This window comes from Macroventuria anomochaeta (genome assembly GCF_010093625.1).
Source record: "Macroventuria anomochaeta strain CBS 525.71 unplaced genomic scaffold BU25scaffold_13, whole genome shotgun sequence".
NCBI lineage: Eukaryota > Fungi > Ascomycota > Dothideomycetes > Pleosporales > Didymellaceae > Macroventuria > Macroventuria anomochaeta.
Genome location: NW_022985374.1, coordinates 130,337 through 154,297, shown reverse-complemented (window position 1 = coordinate 154,297; position 23,961 = coordinate 130,337). Strand labels below are relative to the sequence as shown.

General features: G+C 52.4%; 11 protein-coding genes and 1 non-coding gene across 12 annotated transcripts; 7 read left to right on the top strand and 5 right to left on the bottom strand.

Moving 5' to 3' along the window:
- Window positions 1-47: 47 nt before the first annotated feature.
- On the bottom strand, window positions 48-598 carry BU25DRAFT_34110 (uncharacterized protein). The gene has a single exon (XM_033702843.1). The coding sequence runs from the start codon at window positions 411-413 to the stop codon at window positions 87-89; it is 327 nt and encodes a 108-aa protein (XP_033562554.1). The 5' UTR covers window positions 414-598; the 3' UTR covers window positions 48-86.
- Window positions 599-1,451: 853 nt separating this feature from the next.
- BU25DRAFT_34107 (uncharacterized protein) lies at window positions 1,452-2,272 on the top strand. The gene has a single exon (XM_033702840.1). The coding sequence runs from the start codon at window positions 1,656-1,658 to the stop codon at window positions 2,253-2,255; it is 600 nt and encodes a 199-aa protein (XP_033562553.1). The 5' UTR covers window positions 1,452-1,655; the 3' UTR covers window positions 2,256-2,272.
- Window positions 2,273-2,632: 360 nt separating this feature from the next.
- On the bottom strand, window positions 2,633-5,292 carry BU25DRAFT_409927 (phosphatases II). The gene is made up of 3 exons (XM_033706169.1): window positions 4,986-5,292; window positions 4,598-4,919; window positions 2,633-4,548 (listed from the first exon to the last, which is right to left on the bottom strand). Exons 1-3 carry the CDS (start codon window positions 5,052-5,054, stop codon window positions 3,023-3,025), a joined length of 1,917 nt encoding a protein of 638 aa, XP_033562552.1. The 5' UTR covers window positions 5,055-5,292; the 3' UTR covers window positions 2,633-3,022.
- A 167-nt stretch (window positions 5,293-5,459) lies between these two features.
- BU25DRAFT_409925 (SET domain-containing protein) lies at window positions 5,460-7,978 on the top strand. Its single transcript, XM_033706168.1, has 4 exons — window positions 5,460-6,105; window positions 6,154-6,665; window positions 6,712-7,258; window positions 7,659-7,978. Exons 1-4 carry the CDS (start codon window positions 5,815-5,817, stop codon window positions 7,746-7,748), a joined length of 1,440 nt encoding a protein of 479 aa, XP_033562551.1. The 5' UTR covers window positions 5,460-5,814; the 3' UTR covers window positions 7,749-7,978.
- Window positions 7,979-8,997: 1,019 nt separating this feature from the next.
- BU25DRAFT_409924 (uncharacterized protein) lies at window positions 8,998-12,394 on the top strand. The gene is made up of 6 exons (XM_033706167.1): window positions 8,998-9,736; window positions 9,787-10,103; window positions 10,157-10,437; window positions 10,488-10,845; window positions 10,898-11,223; window positions 11,275-12,394. The coding sequence occupies exons 1-6, from the start codon at window positions 9,244-9,246 to the stop codon at window positions 12,101-12,103; spliced, it is 2,604 nt and encodes an 867-aa protein (XP_033562550.1). The 5' UTR covers window positions 8,998-9,243; the 3' UTR covers window positions 12,104-12,394.
- A 1,380-nt stretch (window positions 12,395-13,774) lies between these two features.
- Window positions 13,775-15,127, bottom strand: BU25DRAFT_33929 (chromatin associated protein KTI12). Its single transcript, XM_033702765.1, has 5 exons — window positions 14,983-15,127; window positions 14,913-14,928; window positions 14,540-14,856; window positions 14,218-14,484; window positions 13,775-14,167 (listed from the first exon to the last, which is right to left on the bottom strand). Exons 1-5 carry the CDS (start codon window positions 14,986-14,988, stop codon window positions 13,883-13,885), a joined length of 891 nt encoding a protein of 296 aa, XP_033562549.1. The 5' UTR covers window positions 14,989-15,127; the 3' UTR covers window positions 13,775-13,882.
- Window positions 15,128-15,535: 408 nt separating this feature from the next.
- BU25DRAFT_457690 (uncharacterized protein) lies at window positions 15,536-15,934 on the top strand (the record flags this gene model as incomplete). Its single annotated transcript, XM_033710127.1, has 1 exon — window positions 15,536-15,934. One exon carries the CDS (start codon window positions 15,536-15,538, stop codon window positions 15,932-15,934), a length of 399 nt encoding a protein of 132 aa, XP_033562548.1.
- A 1,664-nt stretch (window positions 15,935-17,598) lies between these two features.
- On the top strand, window positions 17,599-18,513 carry BU25DRAFT_420841 (uncharacterized protein; the record flags this gene model as incomplete). Its single annotated transcript, XM_033708050.1, has 3 exons — window positions 17,599-17,749; window positions 17,865-18,180; window positions 18,492-18,513. The coding sequence occupies 3 exons, from the start codon at window positions 17,599-17,601 to the stop codon at window positions 18,511-18,513; spliced, it is 489 nt and encodes a 162-aa protein (XP_033562547.1).
- Window positions 18,514-18,782: 269 nt separating this feature from the next.
- BU25DRAFT_420840 (GAF domain-like protein) lies at window positions 18,783-19,610 on the bottom strand (the record flags this gene model as incomplete). Its single annotated transcript, XM_033708049.1, has 5 exons — window positions 18,783-18,893; window positions 18,969-19,272; window positions 19,371-19,375; window positions 19,445-19,549; window positions 19,608-19,610. 5 exons carry the CDS (start codon window positions 19,608-19,610, stop codon window positions 18,783-18,785), a joined length of 528 nt encoding a protein of 175 aa, XP_033562546.1.
- A 656-nt stretch (window positions 19,611-20,266) lies between these two features.
- Window positions 20,267-20,338, top strand: BU25DRAFT_t65. Its single transcript has one exon. It is a non-coding gene; the product is annotated as a tRNA-Arg (tRNA).
- A 166-nt stretch (window positions 20,339-20,504) lies between these two features.
- BU25DRAFT_409919 (DUF1760-domain-containing protein) lies at window positions 20,505-22,723 on the bottom strand. Its single transcript, XM_033706166.1, has one exon. It carries the CDS (start codon window positions 22,585-22,587, stop codon window positions 20,584-20,586), a length of 2,004 nt encoding a protein of 667 aa, XP_033562545.1. The 5' UTR covers window positions 22,588-22,723; the 3' UTR covers window positions 20,505-20,583.
- Window positions 22,724-22,891: 168 nt separating this feature from the next.
- Window positions 22,892-23,816, top strand: BU25DRAFT_390957 (like-Sm ribonucleoprotein). The gene is made up of 3 exons (XM_033704595.1): window positions 22,892-23,029; window positions 23,085-23,217; window positions 23,271-23,816. Exons 1-3 carry the CDS (start codon window positions 22,919-22,921, stop codon window positions 23,315-23,317), a joined length of 291 nt encoding a protein of 96 aa, XP_033562544.1. The 5' UTR covers window positions 22,892-22,918; the 3' UTR covers window positions 23,318-23,816.
- The last annotated feature ends 145 nt before the right edge of the window (window positions 23,817-23,961 follow it).

The following is a 23,961-nucleotide window of genomic DNA, read 5'->3' as shown; positions in this document are numbered from 1 at the left end:
CGACGTAAGCGATAGGCTGAAGACCGAAGAGACAGGGAAGAGCTGTTGAACTGAAGCTGATGAGGGCATTTGGGTACTCCTCATGCTCATATATATACCTGCTGGCAGCCCTTTGTTTCTGCTGAATGTCTACATTGACCTTCATTATCGACTAGGGTACAATTCATCCCGCACAAGCCTTGGTGGGAGCTTGACTGGTCTAGGCAGCTGCAGCTGCACCTGGGCGTGAAGCTTATATTTGCCAAGTCTTCTACGCCGAGGACATTGGGTCGATACTGCTCGGAAACTTCTCCAGATGCGGGAGGAGGAAACCAAGCCGGCAGCTCGAACGTGGCAAGCAGTGGAAACGGAACGATGCAAGTGACTGACTGCCGGACCGCACGTATATGCGGAAGGTAGTGGTGTTTGCTCATGCGTACCAAATAATAAGGAGCTCCAGATGTGTGGCATTCATGCAAAAGCAATGTCACCTCAATCTCTATCGTATCTTGGTCGTGTCGATCACTCTTGTTTAAATTAACGAATGTCTTGGCCTTCAAAGAAGCGTCTCGGATGGGGTATCGACGGACTGGAGATGACCTCCCGGGAATGGGTACAGCGGTAGAGGCAACGACAACTAGCGACACTGCCAAAGTTTACACCAGCTCAACAGATTGACTTCCATCCAGTCAATTTCATGAGCGCACGTACTCCCGTCTTCTTTGTTAACGAGAGCTCCCACTCTCAGAGGAATCTTCGTTATAAAGGTGTCAAACAGCACGGTTGCGATTGAGGCTGGCAGTTTCAGTTGCCGGCAGCCGTAGGCGCTGTGGAGCGGATGGAAAACGACGCCATGTATACCTCCTGCACGACTGTTTGGGGCGAATTGCTCGAGCTAGGGGAACAATTGGCCAGTCGGCATCGTAAAATTAGGAAGGAGGTAAAAGGGCTGAAGTCGATGTCGGAGGTATGCAGAGATGCCTCGGGAACATCGAAAAGATGCCCACGGCTAACCTCCTACTGTCGCCGAATCAGGAAAGGTCGGCGGATGTGGCAGCGGGAAAGACCCATCGCTCCGGGGCTCCAGACTTCTTTCTTGAAACAATAACATGGCCAACAACAAAAAATCCACTGCCGACGCCACTACTCGGCAGCTGATCGTCAAACAGACGAATCATCATCCTGCAATCTGCATCTTGTCAACGCTAGCAAGCCTCGAATGTTACTCTTACCAACTAAGGCAGGTCGCAACAAAGCATATCGCATAGCGTAGCCTCATTCGCCCGGTCATATACACTACGTATCAATATAATTGTGCCAAGAGCTACGGTAGAGCTTTGTGTACAATGCTATGACATGCATCACCATTGTCCTGGCTGTTGTTGGGAGAATACCACGACGTCATTGCTTTCAACTTGAGGATATCAATGTTCAGGCTCAGGTGAGACTTGAGACACTGTGCGAGCAGAAGAGTGTGTCTATCTGGCCTACAGACACACTTGCTCCCTTTGCGATCAGGTGCTCGAATATTGAAACATTACTTGACTCCTTCCAATATCGGGTTGGCTTTCCCCGCTGCCCAGGAACATCCCACCACAACCTCCCGTTAGACTTATCAAGGCAGCAACCTCGAAGCACTTGCACACTAAAACTGAACGTTCTTACCACGCCAACCGATGGCCGGTTTCCAAAGATACTTCAACGCCCGCAACACGCTTATCGCCGCTGTCGTCATCACGCTTTTCGGAGGCTACTACATCTCTCAATCACCCAGTCCCAGCTCTTTCACTATGTCGCAGACATCTAGCGAAGTCCCAGGACTGTCACTATCGCTATCGCAAATCTCAAAGAGCCCGCCAACACTGCGCGTCACGCTGAAAAACGATAGCCCAGACACCCCCTACACGCTCCTCAAATGGGGTACACCGCTTGATGATGCAGCGCTGAACACTGGTGTCTTCAAGATCACCGACGCAGATTCGGGCGCTGAGGTCGAGCAGGTGACTTTGCAGATCAGGAGGAAGATGCCACCTGGGCAGGACCAGCTTGCGGGTGTGAACCCTGGAGAGGAAGGGAGTATTGAGGTTGTTTTTGACAGGCCGTGGATGCCTGAGACGAAGCCGGCAAAGTACAAGGTCAAGGCAGAGGGGTTGTTGAAGGGCATTTGGGATCGACCTAAGAGCGAGGTGACGGATGACGATACGAATGAGTACACGGAAAGTCCGCTGGCAGGGAGGATCTTCATTACGAACGAGGTTGAGCTCGTTGTGGAGTAACTCTGGTAGTATCCTAGTACAATTTCATGATTGGTTGTTGTCTCTCAGTCTATCCATGGCCACTACATATACAATTTCTCTAGCAATGTCTTTCACATACGACCATAGGACGTTGAAAACAAGGCTTCCCGTTCGCTCAGCCCTATTTAAGCAACGTACCGGCGGATTAGTAGTTAGGTGGGTGACCACTAGCGAATACCTGCTGTTGTATGTTTTTGCTTCCTCGACAGGCTCGTCGGTTTTTTTTCGGTGCCGTGTAGATACTTTAAAGGCCAGCGAAGATTTCGAAGGGAAGTGCAAAGAGTTTCCAGGAATGGCGGTCGTATCACAGCAATGACGGAAAGTTTTCGAAGTTTGAAATAGTTAAGACTAAGTACTCATTATCTTCATAATGTCATGAACATCCGCAGTCAGACGCCGCAAAGAGAAACAAGACAGAAGTACAACAAGACAATACTGAAATGATGACCAATGCTGTGACTGAGAAGAGACTCGGGAGAGTGAAAACAGCACACCGTACGCCAGACTACGGAACCTAACCCGCAAGGTGCTGACCCTCGCACACGCCTATGAGACCCAAAACGCCCTTTCGTCAGACGCCATATGTTGTAGAACATCGAATCGACAATGCTGAACACCTGTTCATGCCGCTGGTATCGCTCAGATGGAGGAGATGCCGATGATGATGATGATGGAAGTGATGATGCCAATACGCCTTTGGTGCCTAAACACCGATGATGCAGAAACTCAGATGTGGAGAACGTCGCTCATGACTTGGGGCGGACCATGGAGCTGCCGACACTGCCGACTCTCCCACTGGTCTTGCGAACACTAGTCTTGCCCTCAGTGCTCCTCCGGTGTGGGCTTGAACGAACTTTTCCGACGCAGATGCTGCCGTTGCCGTTGCCGCTGCCGCTCTTATCTTTTGGTGTCTTCGGACGACCGCTAATTGTAGCCGGTGCGGTATTCTCAGCATCGCTGCCGTCACCGTAGCCGAACGATGTGTGAGTTACCGACGTGTGAACAACAGATGTTGTGCTGAAGGCACGACGTGTCTTCTCCTTGATCGAAGCAGGTGTGCGAGCTGGCGAACGAGACGATGTTCTCCGCGCAATTTGGCGTAGGTGGTACTCCTCGTCAGACTCACCGTCATAACGAGTGAGGTCCGCCCTTACTTCAGTCGTGGATCTGGTGAATGGCTCGTTCTCATCGATGCGCGATGGGGACTGTCTTGCGCTGCCAGTGCCGTAAAGCTTGCTAGTCTTTCGGGGCTGACCTGGTGTCGGCGCTGGGAGGTTGTCTTCTTGGACGCCAATGTTCGAGGGCGCGGCATTACGCTGTTCATTTGACTCAATCTCTCCAAGTGCGGCGCGCCTCTGGGATCCATTTGGTGGTGTGAAGGTCTGCCCGTTGCTTGCCAGACGCTGCTTGCGTGGCGATACTGTAGGTGTGGAGGGCATCATCTCGGCGTACTTAGCCTTCATGGTGTCCTCGTGCCACCATTCGCGGAAGGTCATCTGGTTGAGGTGGAGCCAGTGCTGCTGAGGACCAACGACCATACCGGGACGCATGAATCGCATGTAGGCGATAATCTCGTTGGCAGTGAAACCATGCTTGTAGATGAGGTAGGCACCAATGAGGCAACCAGTTCGTCCAAGACCAGCCTTGCAGTGAACAGCGATACCCTTCTTGCGAACAGTGATCATCTCGTGCGCAAGGTTGATAAATTGACGGACAAGAGACAAAGGTGGGCAAGTACCATCGTCGAAGATCATGTTGAGATGCTTGATTCCCAGCTTCTCGAAGTAGGTCGAGGAGTAGAGTTCAGAGTTCAAGCGAACGACGAGACCGATGTTGCGCGCGCAGAAGTGCGACAGGACGTTCTTGAAAGGTCCGGGCAGGCTCGACTTCTGAACCTCGGCGATGTTGGAGGGGATTGTGGCGTACACCGGCGACGACTTGGAGATCTCATGAGTTGGCTGTTGCTGAGGGGAGGCGAATGCCAGGAATTGAGGGGTGACCCAGTTGAAGTCACCCATATCGACGCGCTCGTATTTCTCGTACTCCTCGAGGCTGAAATCCTTGAGCCCGCAGAGACCTTCCTCCTTCGCTTTCCAGACACCGTAGATGACATCCTGAATGTTGAGAACGTAGTCAGCCTGGCTGTATCCGGCATCGCGGAATGGCATGCAAGGCGGGTCCATTTGGGCAATGGGCGCGAGAGCCAGGTGAGGCGGCCACGACTGAATGAGGACCATGTAGCAAGCAAGGATGCAAGCGGCATTGGCACGGCCTAAGCACGTTAGCACTATGTTGGAGGTCGTTCATCCACATTGACATACTCCTTGAGTCTGCGCTACTCCAGAAGACTACTGCTCGCTCCTCGTTCGCTGGGTCGCCAAGTACTTCATGCAGCTGTACAGCAAAGCGGTACAAGTGACCAATGTGGAGCGGGCCGAAGTCGCCGTGGAAGGCGTTGTACAGCAGAGTCTTGTCAATGCTGAAGTACACAGGTGGGAGCGCCTTAGCGCCAGCGGCAGTGGGACCTGCTTGCGCCCGCGATGAGCGCTTCGATGGCGACGCGTGCTGCTTGGGATAAGGGAATGGTGTGTTCGCATCTGGTGTATGGGTATACGAGGCGAGGTAGAGTCTGTCTTGGATGTACTAGAAGAGTATCGCCTTAGCGTCCGGCCTGATGCGCGTTGTTTTGAGCTTTGTTATGGTGCTAACCTCGATGACCTGACCATAGCTGGTCGCGCTGGCGCGAGGCGTCTTTGCTACTCGTGAATGCGAAGACATGGTGAAGAATGCAACACTGATGCTTAAACTGGCGCGAAGAAAGACCGAAGACTACTTGCGGCTGCAAGCGCCGAGCAATATACGGGGGACGGCGACTTGAGACGAAAGGGCGAGATTGACCAGCGCAGAGTAATTGCGGGAGGTGGAATCGTTGTGAAGCTGCGAACACAGTCGCCGAGTGCGTCTTGTCCTGCAATGGTCCGGGAAATGAATAACAGTAATGATGTCTGAAGTCCAGCGGTGGTGGTGGGAGAGATAATGTACGAGCCGCGGTGTTTACATTCAGATGTCTTGGCAGCAGCTCCCATAACAAAACTGCGTTCTAACCTATTGCGGGTGGTGGATCCTTAGTCTAGACCGGGGATTTCGGCTCGCCTTGACAACCACACATCAAAACAACGTCGACAACAGTGCTTGGCCAGAGCTCGTTGTACGCACGGTTTGCGGTGAGGCCAGCCCCTGTCCCCAAGACCTGTTTTCTGTTTATTTTGCTGCTGCATCCACGCGCTCGTTCAGTGGGTCTCTACTCAAGCTCCAGCGTTGTAGGAGATTGCCATCACTTGGGGAACCATAGCAACATCACTGCGGAGGCTTGCTGAGCACATGACATCACAGGGTCCATCAATTTTTGAAAGCGCATCGGTCTACAGTGGCAGCCCGCTACAAGCAGTAGTACCAACCCAGCCTTACCACTTTATGCCCTTGCGGGCGTCATTGCAGACACTGCGTTGCTTGTCACGAGGGCTGTCGTCACACCAGCATGATCCATACCGGCAGGACCCAAGGGTGGCTCAAGCAGCCGATTGACACCCTCCCAACATGGGCAACCTTTCATGGTGTAACCTTCAATGGCATCAAAGTCGGACCATTGCCGGGCTTTGAAGACAGAGGATCGACTGTCATAGCAGACCGTGAGCTTGAGGGAGGCAAAGTGGAGCCTCTTCTCGTTGTGCCCAAAGAGCTCATCATTTCGCGGCAGAATGTTGAGCTTTTTGCTAAGTCGGATCGTCACCTACGCGAAGTTCTCGAAGCTACAGGAGATTTTGGAAGGGTGCGACAATCCTTGTAATGACTTTTCAGCCACTGACTTGAGTCGCAGACGACCAGAGGTGCGGTATTGATTTTCCTTCTCATGCAAGCGACTATCTGCTGTCCAGACATCAAAGACGTTGGCGTCCTGAACCCGCTTACCGAATACATCAAGTATCTTCCTGATGAGCTTCTACCAACCTTCTGGTCAGAGGAAGAGCATGAACTACTGACGGGAACCACTCTGCAGCCAGCAGTTCGTGCAAAATTGAACAGCTTGCTGCGTGAGTTTGAAACCGTACGGACAGCCACTGAGAACATCGACTGGTGCGCAAAGTACTGGTGGGATGAAGACAATGGCCTTGTCACCTTCGACGACTGGATGTGCGTCGACGCAATGTACCGCTCAAGAGCTCTGGAGTTCCCAGGCGTTGGTGACTGCATGTGTCCATGTGTAGACATGGCGAATCATGCTTCTGGCGACGCTACTGCTGCTCTCTACGAAACGGATCAAGATGGAGACGGTCTACTCTTGCTGCGGGAAGATAAGAAGATAGGCAAAGAAGGAGAGATTACAATCACGTCAGTCCATCACTATGCCCACTTTCCAGCACTGACACTCGTCTAGATACGGTGACGACAAAGGAGCATGTGAGAAAATCTTCTCTTACGGGTTTCTTGAAGACTCCATAACCTCGGCAAGAGTCATGTTCCTGAATTTAGACATACCAGACGACGACCCTTTGCGGCCTGCAAAGATATTTGTTTCAACAGCTGCCCCAGGCTTCCGCGTATTTGAAAAGACAGGAGACGTCGACTGGGAAAGCGACTTCATCTGGCTCGTGGTTGTCAACGAGGAGGATGGACTGGATTTCAAGGTCAGACAGACTGTCGACGGCAAGCGAAAGATCCAAGCCCTTTGGAAAGATGATGAGCTAGACGACACCAGCAAGCTCCGGGAATACCTACATGGGGACCCGTTGTGGGACATCTACCAACTTCGAGCGACGGTACTGCTGCAGGGCCGTGTGGAGACGCAGATCGAAACCCTGAAGGAAGTAGGAAACCCTCAGAAAGAGGCATCGGTACGAGAAGTCCCATGGATCCTTGCGGAGAGGCTCCGTACCCTGGAACTGGAGCTGCTCGAAAGAGCCATGGACGCCTTTGAAAATCAGGTAAGGAAATATTCTCCTTTACTCCGCGTTTTTGCTTTGGACTACTGCATGTACCATGCACTAAAGGTGCTGTTGCCTAGTACATGCATCTGTATGGCTTTGAGTCCAGTGGTCTTCCTCTACTGCTGCGCTATGCAAATCGTAGGTTGCAGGCAGTCACGAGGTATTCCTCCTGATCCAGTTATGCTGCGCTGTCAAACAACAGCGTGGAGGCTACGTTCGTCGCGAAGGGGGGTGGCTCTTGATGCACCTCAATACTTGGTAACTTAGCACAACACACATTAGGCTAGACGGCTAAGCCATCACTACAATTATGCGTTAGCGAACTAGATCCGGGTGCAGCCTTGATCCGCAGGCACTCCGCGAAACCTTCACGCATTCCCACTAACGTCTGTCATAGAAATCGAGACTCCTTGAGTCAGCAGTTGTTCAGCAGTACCTGGGCATCGGTGGTGACGGCGAAGGAGAAGAGGAGGTCGACTTCACTTAAGGTCACAGAGTTACACACGACATATCAGGCTCTGTACACCATGGGCAGTCGCTATTAGAGGGCTGTATAAGGTTCGAGCTATTGGCTGCAAGATTTTGATATACCTCATGCATGGACTCTCGCAGCCTTGCCAAAGCGGCAACTGCAACATCAACAATGTATCGAAACTTGGTTCCAACTTCACACCGGGTCTTCCCTTAGTCTTTGGTTGGATGTATGCTAGTCTAGCGATGTACTTGATACCTACCCCAAAAGGCACCGATCTTCGATTTGACGATGCTTGGAGAGCCGTAACTTGCATGCTGGAGGCAGGAACAAAAGTCACACGACCGGACAGCTTCACCCCAAATCAGTTCAGCGATTGCGACGTGTGCATACTAACATCCACATTCATTCGCCGAGCGTTCATGATGGATGCCGGATCCTCCAGGACGTTCGAACCCAGGTTTAAAGGCTTGGCCTTACCGTCGCATGAGAGAGCCTTGTCCAACCAGCGGATTGATTGGCGGATGCAGACCCTGAGCGATTTGACGCAAATGACAGATTGTAGGCTTATGTCAGGTCTGCCAAACTCGCGATGTTCGCCTTGCCAAGTTCAGCTTCTGGAAAATTGGTGGCTGGTGCGCCAGGCTCGACCAGAGCACAGCGATGATGCACCGACCCCATGGTCAAAGACTGGAGATCTCGAGGGCCTGCGGCTTGGAAGAGACCCAGAGGTGTCAAGCAGCAGAAGACGATCTCGCTCCTGCTGCCACAGTTGCGATTGTATCTCAGGGCATAATCTACCTGTCACACATGTGGGCGAAGATGAAGGGCCAGCAATCGATCGCTGAGCTGGTCTCCAGGTCAAGATTTGAAGACGACTCGACGCAGGCTATGGCAACTCAGCATGGGCTTTCACAGCAATCGGGCCGGCGTCCATAGCAGGCCTTTCGCATGGTGAAGACCACCCCGCAAGTGACTACAGATAGTCTGGTTGGCAAGCACCCTTCGCTGGAAGCGTTTGACGAAGGCTGAGGCCACGCAGCTGTTCCCCGCATATTGATCAACTGTGTGTTTGAGGGATAGCGCACGCAGCAGACGAAAAAGCAACGGACCAGTGATGCGCCGCTCGTTCCTTCCGTGCATGGATGGGACCTGCTGCTCCAGTTCGCCGGGGTCTCCACAAATTGAGTTGCCCCCAGCACCAACCCCGGGGCCCACTAATATAGGGCAGACACTGACCAGCCGTCCCTTCCTCCGCACGCCTTCTAAACTCTCCCGCGCCCTCCGTACAGTCACCCTTCTCGCACCCGTTTTACTACTTCGACATCGCAGCGCTTTCACTACGACCGCGACTACAACGCACTCGAACGCCCCTGTTGCGCCATACCCGAGGATCCGGATGCTAACGGCTTGTGACACGTTCTGTCAGTGATCCCCTCGTGGGCCCCCGCTATACCCAGCGAAACAACACGACCAATCGATAACGTCGCAAAACAAATTCACCGCCAACATGCCCGGCATATTACCCATGAAAGTTATCAAAGTTGGGTCGAGCTGTCAGTCCCGCATTGCACAAGCCTGCGATCGATGCCGTTCCAAGAAGATACGGTGCGACGGCATTCGCCCAAGTTGCACACAATGCACCAACGTTGGCTTCGAGTGCAAGACCAGCGACAAGCTCAGTCGTCGAGCATTTCCCAGAGGTTACACAGAGTCGCTTGAGGAGCGAGTACGACTGTTGGAAGGAGAGGTTCGTGAGCTGAAGGAGCTGCTCGACGAGAAAGACGAGAAGATCGACATGCTCTCACGAATCCACTCACATTCGCCCCAAGGATTCTCAAACGGACAACGACCCTCCGTTCAGTCACCAGCCGCATTAGAAATCAGGGAAGAATTGCAAGAGAAAGACGACACCTTCAAGGTGCAACAGCCTCCACTGCTCGTAGACGATGAGAATAGCGACTCGTACTTCGTTGGTAGTTCAAGTGGACGAACCTTCGTTGGTATGACCGTGCCCTTGTCATTGCCCAGTGACCTATCTAACACATCGTAGAGGCATTCAAGCAAAAGGCGCAAGGGACTGGACGACTCAGCACAGACATCAGCTCAAATGCCTTCTTTGGAGCAGGAGCCAAAGCGTCTGCTTCTCCCACGAAGTGCAATGTCTCTTTCAAGGCTCCGCCTCGTCTGGTGTCTGACCAGATGATCAACATCTTCTTCCAGGAGTGGGCGCCCTTGTTCCCTGTCCTTCATCGGCCAACCTTCCTTGGCTTGTACGAGCAGTATGTCTCCAGCCTTGAGGATCTTCACGACAAGAAGTCCATCGCGATGCTCAACTTGTGTTTCGGTATTGCTGCACTGTCCAGTGACGTATGTACCTCTTGCTTACTTTGCAGCGATTCCTTTTACTAACTTTGAAGCAGTCACGTGACGATAAAGACGTTGCATCATTCGAGGCTCAATGGCAAAGTGCTGTCGACACCTTCTTGATGGACAACGACCTTGCGACATTACAGTGTCTGGTTCTTGCTCAGATATACTGTCTCCTTAAGGGTGATTACTCCCGCGTGCTCAAGTACAAGGGCCTAGCTATCGGTCTGTCGCAACGCCTTGGCTTGCATCAACTGCAGAAGCGCTTCGCACTTGGTGCACTCACTAGCGAAACCAGGAAGAAAGTGTTCTGGTCATTGTACACTGTCGATTGGTAAGGACTGTTGCACTGAGTGTCGGTCTACCCATCGCTAACGCAACTAGCTTGTCTGCCGCACACCTTGGTCTCCCCAAGCTGATCAGAGAAGAAGACGTTCACTGCGAATATCCAGTTGACGCTGACGATGAGTACGTCACCGAGAAAGGGTTCCTGCCGACCCTGCCCGGCGAGTCGACCAAACTTTCGAGTGCACTGGCCCTCTTCCGCCTTTCTCGCATCCTCTCCAGAGCTTTGGCCGAGTTATACCCAACCTCCTTAACACACGACATCTCTTTCCGTACTGTGGCATCCCTGGCCGATGATCTTGAGGAATGGCAGAATAACCTGGCTCCACACCTCAAGCTGACCTTCGCACAAGACAAGCCCAGCACAAACGTGACAAGTAGCAGAGCACCCATCTTAGTAAGCCACACTCTTAAATGTCTCTCAGTTTATTGTCACTAACTCGGTAAAGTCTCTGGCATATTACCACATCCAATCTCTCATATACCGCCCCGTTGTCGTCGCCGATCTTGGTGACAAGGGCTCGTCCGCTCTGGTTGCAGTTGGGGATGCTTGCAAGCACATCGTGCAGATCGTGCAATTGCTTGACGAGCGCAAGCTTAGCTTCTCCTTCTGCCTCAACCGCAATGAGGTCCTCGTCCAGGCTGGATTCGGTCTGCTCTTCCAGACCCTCAATCTTGCTCGTGACGGCAAGCTGGTCAAGGATTGCAACCGCCTTGTCTGTTCGGTCATGGACATGCTTGAGCGCAGCTCTGCAGCTGGCTCTATGGAGTTCCGGTACGTTTGTTCGGACCCACTCGACTCATCGCATATACTAACTCTCATTAGTCGTACTGGATGTTCGATGATCACGGTCCCTCGAGTGGCCGCTCCTGCACTTTCCCGCCATAACTCGGAACGAAGCATGGGCGCCCCAATGGACACCTTGCGCGCGACACAGAAGACACTCAAGGCCATTGCTGCTCGCTTCTCCCCAGGTGCTATGAAGGCTAGCCGCAACGATTTCGAGGCTCGACGTGCCACTCTACCAACTATCTCGCCCAACGACGGTGTACATGGCAACCCCTCCTCGACAAGCCTCTCGTCTATTCGCTCTGAACCACACATAGCGCGATCGGAACCCACCATGAGCCCGCCAACCCAAAACCGCGCCTTTTGCTCCATGCCAAACAACCGCCGTCCGAATCTGACATCACAGCCCGCTGCACACCGAAATATCGACTTCCTGTCGTTCAACAGTGACGCTTTGAGGAACCATTCTCTCGTTCCCACTACTGTCAAGACGGAAGTTTCTACCTCCGATTGGGAGCGTCTGCTCGGCTCACTAGATGGTGGACAGACCAACATATACGACAACATTTATGGTGGCCCAGCGGCGGAGGCTCTTCTCGATGTTCCTCTTTCTACTTCTAATGCTACGGACAGCAGCGCCAACTGGTCGCCTGATACCTGGGACTGGAACAGCTACGGGACCGCAGCACCCCCACGGAGCGTGCTCAGCTTCAGCGACGAGAGCCTGACCAGTGGCGAGGAGTTCAGCAGCAACTCTTGCGAATTTGGCACTCCTGGCAGCGACAGGATGTATGCCGGCATCATGATCCCCGATATGAGCACACCAACTGGACTGGCAGGGCTCGACGGCAACTTTGGCCTATGAAAGCAATGATATCACTTGACGACTTTGGTTTGGATTTGGAATACTGGAGTTCAGGGGCTGAGGAGTTGTTGACACTGATGCGCTGGGCTGCACCTGGGGGTTCCTTTTCGCTTGCTTTGACTTGAGATACCACCTTCCTCGCAAGAGCGAGATGTTACGCGATGTTGTACAGGGGTTGAGTGTTTTGATCTATCCGTTGTTTCTGCACATACCCAGCAACAAAGAAAATGAGTTTGATCTAGCTGTTCAATCTTTCTTTGCAAAAGTAGATACGCAATACTCAATTATTCCACATGATCTATATTGTCCTTACACTTGATCATAACACATCTCGCATCCGCATCCACATCCTCAAACGATACATCCAGATCATTATGACTGCCCTCTTCAGCTCTCCCAGAAACCAGGTCCACGTGGATCTGGCGCGTACCCGCTTGGCAGTCTATGACGCCAACCATCACCACCACCAAGAAGGCTCAAGCCCTAAGCCCGCACTATCCCCGCAGTGACGCACCCCAGGTTCTTTCACGTCACAGCCGCAAGTCTGCGATCGGTGCGGGAATAGTAATCGTCGAGGTGAATCCGCGTATGGAAGAGGAGCGAATAAGCTTGAAGGTGCACTGCAGAATAACGTACCCAGGAACCACAAATGTCGTGAGGGTTGCGTATCTGTGAGTGCTCCGTATCGTGTTCTATGAAACCAGAAGCACGAACGGTTCCACGCACAACTCTCCCCAAGCGCCAAACCTCGCACTGCGCATCCTCTACCTTCTTCCCCAATCTAGTTCCCACTCCGCAGGTTTCCCAGCCACAACACCATGACCATAACCAGTGTACTCACTAAACCGTGACACCTACCTCATGGCACCCCTCGGAGCAGCGGAAGTCTGCCCGCGTCCACAGCGTCCCACACCTCTATGCCCCACTACAATCTAGTCTGAGGCTAACGTACCCCAAATGTGGAGTGGTGGCGCACGTGGGCCGATCTGCGAGGTGGGCTGACGCAAGGTTTGCCGACTGGGGGTGTCGCGATGTGGTGGAAAGGAAAAGCGAGCGCGTACGAAAAGGAAGTCCGGCCCTACGGATTGAATTGAATGTGGGAATCGTACGTGGTTGTGGGAGTCTTTAGTTACTGTAGGTGTTGTTTTGAAGTTTGGTAGCAGTAGAAACAGGCGAGGAATGCAAGCTTTCCCCACGTAAAAAGTTGGAGCATGCAGGTTCACGGTGTCAAATGTCACAATGACAACGCAGAATAGTGTTCGTTAGGTGTTAGTTTCGATTGGTGTTTAATCCTTGTAACACTCATTGCTTGTCAGAAGTCTCCAATCAGAAGACTGTGTATGCCACCTTCCCAGCAGCCACATCCTGAGTTTGCGGATCCGCGTCGTTGCTGATGTCGGGCTGCTGTACGTGGCGGCGAGCTTGGACCCTTGACGTGCAAGGCCACCAGACTGCCGATGATATCACGCCATGTCGTCTGAAGCTGATACTGCCGCGTCGAAACTATCAACGTGATGTGCTTCGCGGCTGAATCGTACCAGAACACCGGAGGAAGTCGGATCATGTTCAAAACCACAAAACGGTCGCAAGTTTCCTACTTCGGCGGCAGGGATGCAACGCAAGCAGAGGCTCACGCTGTCCATATCCACGAACGGTGGTAAGGCTGTGTCTCGGTGGAGTGGAAGAATCTGTCCGGGATCCACAGCTCCATGCATCTGAGCGGACGTGTGCAGTGAGAAGGGCCGGTTTGAGCATAATCTCGTGAGAGTCGCCGCTGCTCTAGCGCAGGAACTCGCTGTTGAGGAAGTCGACAAAGACTTCCCTTATTCGCGCTTTCGAGAAGCTGTGTGATCGATTCATGGTGATGAACTGGCGGCGTATGCGCTGCAGCTGTGGTAGGGTCATGGGCGTCGCCGGTAGCTCCAGAGGCCTCTCAACGTCTTGGACCGTTATCTGTCCCCCTCCCTCCCCTGCATGGTCCTTTTGATATGTCGTTATCTGGGTGACGATGTCAGACGTGGTCTTGTCGAGCTCGTAAAGGTAATTCTGCTCAGTCGCAGGTTTCTAGAGATGGTCAGCTGTGGCTGTGTCACTCAACATGTCGAGGTACGTGCCAGCACTGTCGCCTGGTGAGGTCTGACAACCTTAGCCTTCCCGTCACTGCCTACGAGGGCGTCCCAGACCTGGTCGCACCAGGCAGTTTCATCTTCTTGCACCACGATGAACAGAGGGCTGTCCCACCGTGTCATGCCGTTCGGCTCCTCGTACCTGAAGATCAGGTTCTCGAAGTCTTCCTCTTCGTACCCTCCATCTTTGTCCTTGTCCGCCAGGAGCGCTGTGTTGATCTCACGACATTTGTCGGCGGGTGTTCCTATGTGCACCTCTAGGATTGTCAGCGGTGCTGCTCCGGAATATAGACAAAGTGGTACTACTGACCACACAGCTGGGCGTCGATACAGCCTTTGCTTCGCAGTACAGCTGGTAGCGGAAGCCCTTGATGTAGTTCAGACCATCGGCGATGACAATGTCATCGCGCGAGAGCACTCGCTTTACGGCAGAATATTCCTCCGCACGCGCATCCTTCTCGGCTCTGGCAGTGTGATAGACAGCACGCGAGACACCCAGCGTCTGATCGTTGATGAGGTGCACCTTCAGTCGGCTGGCGCGGGCATCGGCACCGGTACTGGCGATCTTGGACTCGCAGTATTCCTTGAGCTGGAGGGCTCGTGTAGTCTTCCCCGCGGACGGATATCCTAGCGTCGGGTCAGGTAATTGTTTTTTCTGCCACAAAGACGCAAGTAAAGCTCACCTGAGATAAGGACGAGCTGCAGCGCACATTAGTCACGGGACCGCAGAGGGAAGGTTCATCGGACGCTCACAGGCATGTTTCAGAACTTTTGTATCTCTGCTGTGAATCGCGACCCCGCTGATAGTTGATGTGCGATCGAATTACGCGACGATCTGTGGTGCTCGATGCGAAGCCACCATTAGTACGAGGCTACAGGGAGGCTGTTTCGGTAGATTTTCCGGGCGGTGACGAAATTATCTTTCACAAGTGAGATCCGCCCATAGAGGCATGCCAGCCTCGGCTTAAACGCCGCCGATAGTGCCTTCCTATCTCTCCTCTGCCGCCTGTTGCCTTTAACCTGCGCTCTATCCACTATTCAGCCTTTTTTCTTTGGATATATTGGCCAATACATATAAGTGCTCCAAACGTGTACGACGACCGTTAGATACATTGTCTCGCTACCGAACACCGCACATCTCGGCGATACCACGGGTACTTTAAAACCACCCGCAGCCGCCCCTAGCACGCCGGTGCGACGACGTATACAGTAGTCTCTCTCCACTCTTTCGAAACTTCTTCTTTTCCCCAGAACTAGAAGAATCTTCGAAAGCCTCCGAACGCGACTCATGTCCACCACCAAGACCATGTCTCAGCAATTTCCTGCTCGCCCAGTTGTCGCTCCTCTACAGTCCTCCAGTGCCCAGATCTCCAGCTACAGCAGCAGCTCAAGCCTCGCCTCGCCCTCTCCCCAGTCCGCAGCGCCTCTCTCCTCGCCAACCATGCCAAATTCCCAGCAGCAGCAATTCTTTGGCTCTCTGAACCAGCCTCAGCAACAACAGTCCCAGCAGCAGCAGCAGCAGCAACAACACCCAATGCAGCTCCAGAGACATCCCAGCTACGAGTACCATCCCAACAGACAAGGAGCTGGTGCAACTCAGAACGAGACCGCAGCATACCTGAACTCAGCAGCTTTGCTGGCAGAGGCGGCGAAACGTGCCTCGATACAAGTCGTTATGAGGGACATCGAAGAGATGGAACTCTAACTGCACAATGGGAACGATCTGTCTCAACACTTCTATCCTCTTCCAAACATCGTCGATGGACAACAACCACAACAACAACATCCAATTTCACAGTGTCGCGGCAAATGTCGGCCGAGGTCGCACTATTTTCTCACTCAAACAATCGAGTGGGTCCATTCCTCGATCTTTCGACATCACGAGAGTCTCATCCGACCCCGCCATGACCGGAAATTCCGGAAGTTGGAAGTCGCATTTGGGCTCCTCTGCATTGCCTAGACTTCTCGACCTATTTTCAACCCAACCTTCAGCCCGGCCAAGGATTTGGTGGGGCATCATGACTTCACTTCAATTGTACATACTTTCCACCTCTATTGAAGGAGTCGCATAAGACGACATACCATACCACTCAATATCATGTATCTCTTAGCCAGGCGTTTAACGGTGCTGGCATGCACCCGGGTGTTTCTTTTGTTCATCGACATATGCATCGACAATGCAAGCCAGTGTCCTTAGGCCGGTATCTTTAGACGAAACAGTGCATACATGTGCATCACATAGCGAATCAAGCGATTTGGATCTATCTTTCTTCTGTCTGCAATTTCGCCGATGCCGTACCCAGGTATCGTGCACTTCCGTGCTTTTGCAACATCACTCTGGAGACAATCTTGGGGGCAACTCAAGGAGCCGGAAGCCACCACGGAGGCCTTCACTGAAGGAAAATTCCACCGATGCTGTCGCCATCGGCACACCCACTTAGAAATTGGCAATCGACTTCCACCACACATTCTTCTCAATGACCCTGACACCCTCCCTGTTCATCCAAGTCCGGCGCCGACCATCCTCGCTCTCCAACTTCCACTCTTCTTCGTCCTGTCTTGTTTCTTCATCCTCCGATATCACCGCTCGCTCTTTGACTTTGTCCTTGCGAACAGGAAGCTGTTCAGCGACAGGCTGGAAGCAATGTGTAGCCTGGAGGTCTTCGGCCCCCTCATCTTTGCGCTTTGGCTTCAAGCAAGCGTGCTGCGGTTTTTATGCGCTCCAGTGACGATATGCACCTTTTGGTGTCCAGAGGTACCGCTTTGGGATTTCGGGTTGTGATTGTAGGCGGCTCTTGAGTTAGATGGCCGGGTCTGGAGGTACTCGGCACATTTGCGAGCTTGTGCTGAGGCCCGGTACTCGAAGATAGTTCCGTCGAATTATGCGATGTCCATTCTGGATGTGTGTTGGTGTGGAGGTGTTCGGTGTGTTTTGGGGTTGAGGGTAAAGGTTACGTCTGCGGTGGAGTTGAAGTTGGATTCTGGAGAGTGTCTGGGAATTTGTGAGGAGCGTGGAGGAAGTCGAGACAGTCGACTTATATGAGGTTGTAGAATCTGCAAGTTTCGAGACTTGGTTGAGAGGGTGCTGAACCAGAGTTCTGTTACGATGAACCATAAGTTCACCACCAACCACAAGTTCCTGATACTTTAGCCTGGAGAAAGTCAACATATTTTTCGAGGCAATCCAAATCCAAATCCAAATCCAAAATTGTGCGTGCGTAAAAGTACCCTGGGCGTATGCCTGCGTTATTCGAGCCATTGTGTCCTTGCGGTATGTTTCCTGTCCTTTTCACACACCTAGAGCTCTACAAAGACACCAACCTTTCGACTTCGAGAGCCCGAATACTACTCCACAACTCAATCCCTACCATGGCACTCATACCAAATTCTATCGTAGGCACCTCTGCCGCATACATTTACCCTCCCTCGCACTTTGCACTCTCCCCTATCATTGAAACCACAAACACAGCCACTGGCCCAACTGACACCTCCGACGACGCAACTGGCAAAGCAACTGGCGGTAATCAGAGAACATCCACTCTCATCCTCAGATTGATGTCTTGTTAATTAAAGAAAGCTGGGAACACTGGGACGGTATTAGCTCCTAGCCTAGAAAGAACCACGAATGTTCCTAGGACCTCAACTACAAGCATTGTCGGGCCGAGACTTCAACCAGCAGTCGCCCCAGCAGCAGCCTCACCCACCTAGCGAGCCTCCAACTGAAGAACAACTTGAAGATTTCCACGAGCACCCATCGACTACCAACACGGCAGGACCCACAGTTGCTCAAGCTAGTACTTCCCGAGCCGCTAGAGACTCCTGGACTGCCTTTGGCCGGTCTATCACAGGTCCCATCATAAGGAGACACCCTGATCGACCTCGCCGCAGGTATAGGGACGCATACGGCGATTTCAGGTTTTCTTATGGGGGTCGGAGAAGGCCAGAATCAAGGTGTGCTTTCGAGCAGTGACGGTTTGTGCGTGAGATCACCACTACACATCGATCAACATGAGGTCTAAGGTCACCCAGAACTTGCTTTTTGGTCGTTTTGCAAGCGATTCTGTCCGTTTCGGAAGTTGCTGGCGCACAGATTAGTGGCATGGATCATTCGCTCAAGTTAGGGACTGGTGTGAGTGGTGGAGTCAAGGTGTTACTACGTTAGGAAGTTGATTGGAACAGGGGCCTTGAATGTGATTACGCTAGATCAATTCTCTTTCATTCCTAGCTAGTTGTTGATTGTACTGGTGCTCTTTCGGGTGTAGTACGTATGGAACACCTAGGTAAGAATGAATAAATCGCAGGCGTCACAAGACACTAGACAACGCACAGCTTGTTGAGTTGAATCACCCTCATGGAACATTGAAAGCTAGAATTGATGCCATGATGTCTTTATTGATCATGTTAGGCTACTTTACTTCCTCCCCTAAGGGTGACCATGATGTCTTGATGATCATGTTAGGCCATCCTGCTCCCCTCCTACACATCAGCGACAGTTATTATCAACGCAGCCGGCTGAGACGCACTCGAACGCCCCTCGCATGCTCCATGCGCACTCAGAAGTCGCAGGATTCAGCGAGCAGGGCAGCTAGCTCCTCAAGAGCACTCTGATCCTCCTCGCTGAAGCCTTTCTCCTCAGCACAATCAATGTCGATGATAGCGACGACCTGGTACGGGTCAGCTCAGACCCCATGGCGCAGAATAGCACTGCTCTTGCAATGCTACGAGGATTGATGACTCACCTTCCCATCTTTGATGATCGGCACAACGATCTCGCTCTTGCTCGCGCCGTCACACGCAATGTGTCCGGGGAACTTCTCCACGTCTGGCACGAGCTGGGTCTGCTTAGTTTGCGCAGCGGCGCCGCATACGCCGCGCCCGAATGCGATAGTTTGGCATGCTACTTGCCCGTGGAACGGGCCGAGGAGAAGTTGCTGCGGGTTAGAAGGGTCGAGGAAGTAGAACCCGCTCCAGTTGACGCTAGAGGAAGGGGCTGGCAGAGAGTGGTAGGCGTGCCAAAGGAGGGATGCTGTGTTTGCGAAGTTGCTAGGAAGGTGTTAGTTATTTGTTTGTGCGTCCAGACTGATGTCCTCAAAATGTTCGTATATCATGGACAAGGTGGTTGCTGAGTCCAATATACGTACCAGACCTATCAATCCGTTAGCACATCTCCTCTTCGATCCCTTCTTCGTTCAGCACGTTGCATGTTCTTTCTTACCCAATTCCGCTGTCCATCAAACAGCGCCCTAGCCTGCTCCAGGACTTGCGCATACACCTCCTGCTTGGTCAAGCCATCAGCAAAGGCAGACGCGTCTGCATGAACCTTGACGTGGTATTCAGTATCCTGGCCTCCAGGACTCGCAGCTTTACGGTGCGCATACCATTTTTCGCGGTTCCTGAGCGCAATTTCTTACGCGAGTTTGGGTGAGGTTGAGAAAGTGGAACGCGAAACGTAAAAGATACAGAGTCTTGCCGCGAGCGTCCGAGATGAGGGTCTGCAAGCTGATTGGCAGCAAACTTCACGGTATGGGACTTGTAAATCGAATGTTGCGACGACAATGTGCAAGAGAGTGAAGATCAATGTGTGAAAATAGATTGCTAAACGAGATGAGGCCCATAGCTTCTGTCTACGTCCTTCCACATTTGTAATCGAGGTCTCTATTGCGTGCTTGATCCTTGTCCTCTACAACGATCGAGGCATCTTTTCAAAGAGCGAAACCTGATACCCCTGCCATTGCAATTGCGAAGCCTTTCTGAATCCCTGTAATTTAGCTTTCTGAGATGACATCGGGATTTCTACGTGGTCATGCATGGTGTTCGCACCCTGACTCATCCAGACCTCACGAACCGAACAAATCCGCACATTGACAACCAAAGAACCTCACAAACATGCTACACGCCGATATTCATCTGTATGTAATCGCAAAGACAGTACCAGATTTCATGATGTTACAAGATTGAGTTAGGACCATTTTAGAATGGGATATAATACAACAAATAATATCAATTTTCATCACAGCAACAAAAATCTTTTCAAGCTGGCCGGTTGGCGCAATGGTAGCGCGTGGCCCTCCTAAGGCCAAGGTTGTGGGTTCGAGTCCCATATCGGTCGCATGAGCGATTCTTTTTGGCACTGCGACGATTTGTTATCGTTTTTGCATGTTGATGTGATGCAAGATGAACAGGTGGTGCTGGTGATGGCAGCGGATAAACACGTGACAGTTAGTGCTTTTGTATAACATCAATATTACCAAAGTAAAGATCATTGTCCTTAGACCTTTAACGCTATATTTATATAGGTTTGGCTACGTCTATATCTTGAACACCATAGCTAGACAAATCAACTGCCACACACATCTACACCTTCTTCTGGCCAGCCTCAACCCACTCAATAATCTTCTGCAGCAGTCCCACATCAGCCAACGCCTGCTCTCTTGCCTTCCCTTCCTCAACTACAGCATTCAGCTCACCAACTTCTCCCAACTCCTTCTGAAACCTCGCAGCAACTTCCTTCAGCGGCCCAATATAATGCGTAACATCAAGAGCTTTCACTCCTAGCGGCTCGTGCAGATGCTGCGCCTGAAGCAAGAGGTAATAAAAGTTAAGTGCAGCAACATAGAAACCGAGTTCTTGCCTGAACTGCATCCACGAGTCGCTCACCTCGACGCTCGTCGACGCATAGTGACTGCTGAGGTCTGGCCAGAGGTAAGGCGCAACGGTCTGCAGCGCCACGGGGGTTGCGAAGATGGATGTTTGAGCGTCGTCGTCGGTGTCGGCGTGCGGGCCATTTGCTTCGAGCGTCTCGCCTTTGAGCCAGGATACTGCGCTTGCTTTGAGGTTCTCATACGGACAGTGCTCGAGCGTGTCGCGGATGAATGTCAGGCGGACGAGATCGTGGGGGTGGGAGCGCAGGATGGTGGTTGTAAGGTAATGTGCATGCCCCCGGAGACTGGGAGAGGGCGTGTTTGCAGAGATGAGTGAGACAGTTTGGAGGTATTGCGCAAAGGACTCGTCGTCTCGGGGTTCGCCGACGTTATTGTTCTCTAGGGCGATGAGGCCGAGGGCGAGAATAGTGTCGAGGAGTGCTTCGGGCTCAAGACCGACTGTTTGTGGACCAAGAGTGCCAACGAAGTTCTTGAGTATAGCTGCATGACCAGGGAAGATGGGAATTGAGGTCCTCTCGTCTCCTTGAGCCGCTGCGTACAGCTCTTGCTTGACGTTTCGTGCAGTGTATAGGATGAGCGCGCCAGTTCTCGACAGTGGGATATCGGTAGCAGTAGCAGGCGGCTCGTCTTCAGTGCCTGGGACACCCCTTTCCTCAACTTCGGGATCCAGAATAGTTGAGATTAGTTCCTCTGTCTTCAGCCCTAGGTCTTGCGCTAATGCGACCACTTGCCCAAGGATAGCGGTCCTTGATCTCAGATCCTCATCTTCTGCGAATCGGTCCGCATACTTCTGGTAGTTCGGCTTGTTCGGTATCCTCTGCGGCTCGTATTTCTCCATCAATCTGCTGGCCCACGACAGACCTGGAACATCGTCATCCGAAGTCAGCGAGAGCACGTAGTCCTCGAGAACATGCGTGATGAAAGATTGAAGTAAACGGTTCACCAGCGTCCTCTCACCGACAGTTGGTGCTTCATTTTGTGCTTCTGGGTCGGCCTGGGTTCCGTTGGTGTTTGTCCGACTTAGAAGATTGCCGCTGCTTCGTCTCGACGGTAGATGTGGCCTCTTGGTTCCAGAAAGTGTCTTCACAAGCTTGATTGCGGCCAATGTAAGCTCTTCCTGATGCGTATTTGCTCTGTTGAATGCAACCAGAACAGCTTGCAAACTTGTTGAGAGGAAGCGGCTGGGGAACTTGGTCTTGACCCTTCTGTGCAGCGTAGCCAATAAATTGAGAAGAATCTCGAATTTGAGCACCGGCAAGGGCGGCAGTATCGTGCGTGGGAAGGCAGGACTCGTGCTCGATTCCCCCACTCCAACTTCCGGTACTTTGAGCTTCGCCCCGCCTTCCTCGACGTCTTGTTCGTCGTCATCCGTATCTTCACGCGGATCTTCGAATTCCAGTAGCCGCAGCGCTTCTGTAACCTTCAAGACGCATTCTCTTGGGTTGCCCTTGGTCGCAATATCTTGCAGACATTCTTCGGATGCTGGAAGGAGTGGGAGCAGCAGGTGGATAAGGTCCCAGCCGATGTTCGCCGTCAACTCAGGATCCTGGAGGACTTGATGCAAAACCGGCAGATTCTCCTCTGTAAGGTTATATTCCACAATTGTGAGGTATGTGATCGGATCAGTAGTGGGCGGACGTGCTGCCAAGAGCGGGTTCTCCTCCTCCTTCTGTGTTTGGCCTTGGAGCTCAGCCATGGTAGTGATCGTGGTGGGGCGATGTGTATCTGTAGCCTGGTGACCGTTGTGGTCCTGCACTGTCAAATGTCGGTATCCTTGAATGAATGTGAGCGAATCCTGGTAAAGTAATGTCACTTTTAGTTGTCTCTTGTCGTAGTGGTTGTTGAGACATCAAGCAAGAGACCACGAGCCTGGACCTGACGCAATCTAGCGCGCTAGTGACTAAACACGGTTAGCTCTAGGCACTGGCGAGGAAGGTCCCCGCGCCAAGACATGATCGCAGCTGCCAAAGTTGAACCTCGCGTTGATCATCCGCACCACAGCTCAACCCAGCAACACACAGCCCACCATGGACGAGAAAGAAGAGACCAACGAGCCCCTCGACCTTGTGCGCCTGTGCATCGATGAGATTGTTCTTGTCAAACTACGTGGCGATCGCGAATTGAAGGGCAGACTACATGTATGTTTGCGCAGTTTGAGTGAGCGCAAAGATGGCAGCTAACGGTTGGGTGTAGGCATATGACTCGCATTGCAATCTCGTTCTCGGCGACGTCGAAGAGACAATATTTGTGGCGGAGGAAGAGGAAGATGATCAGGAACCGCGCGTCAGGACGGTAAAGAAGCAGAGCGAGATGCTGTTTGTACGAGGTAGGTCTTTGATGTGCTTGGGATCCATGGAACGTCACACTTACTGTTGGCAGGTGATTCAGTTGTCTTGATCGCACCGGCAGAAGGCGCATCGCAGTGAGCCCGGCAGTTTAGCCCTCTACGCATGCGGACTACTCTACTCAGGGAAGGAAAACAACGGCCCACGGACCGGCAATACGAGCATATGCATTGAGATACCCGAGCGATCGTACGGCGAGGCAGAACATAGTGGCGGACACCGATTGGTCGAGGTCTGAAACGAGGGCTGGAAGGAAGACTGGTTGATGCGGCGACGCGGTATGCGAATGCTGCATCTGGAGACAATGACTCGCTGAGACCGCTCTGCCGGCCTGTTTGGAGACCAGTTGACCTGGCGACCGTCTGGTGCAAGACCTATCGTCAGCAACAGATGCGACCGGCCCAATCCTAGCGAGCCAGAAGACCAATGCCAAACGATGAAACGAGACAACCTTGTACACAGCCTCCTGTCATACTCCATGCCTCCCATGCGTCGTTGGTGGTCTCAAAACATGATGCATCCGTTGGCATGTCAACCGTGAGAGTCACTACCAGTCAATGGCACCAAATGCAAATTTGGGTAGTTTTTGAAGGATACAAGCATTAATCAGCTTTTCTTGACTATTCGCCCATGAGGACGATCGCATGACGCCAAAGCAGATGAAGACCCCCGGACGACTCGCACATAGCGCGATGCCTGTCTATACTCCTTGAGAAACCAAAGCC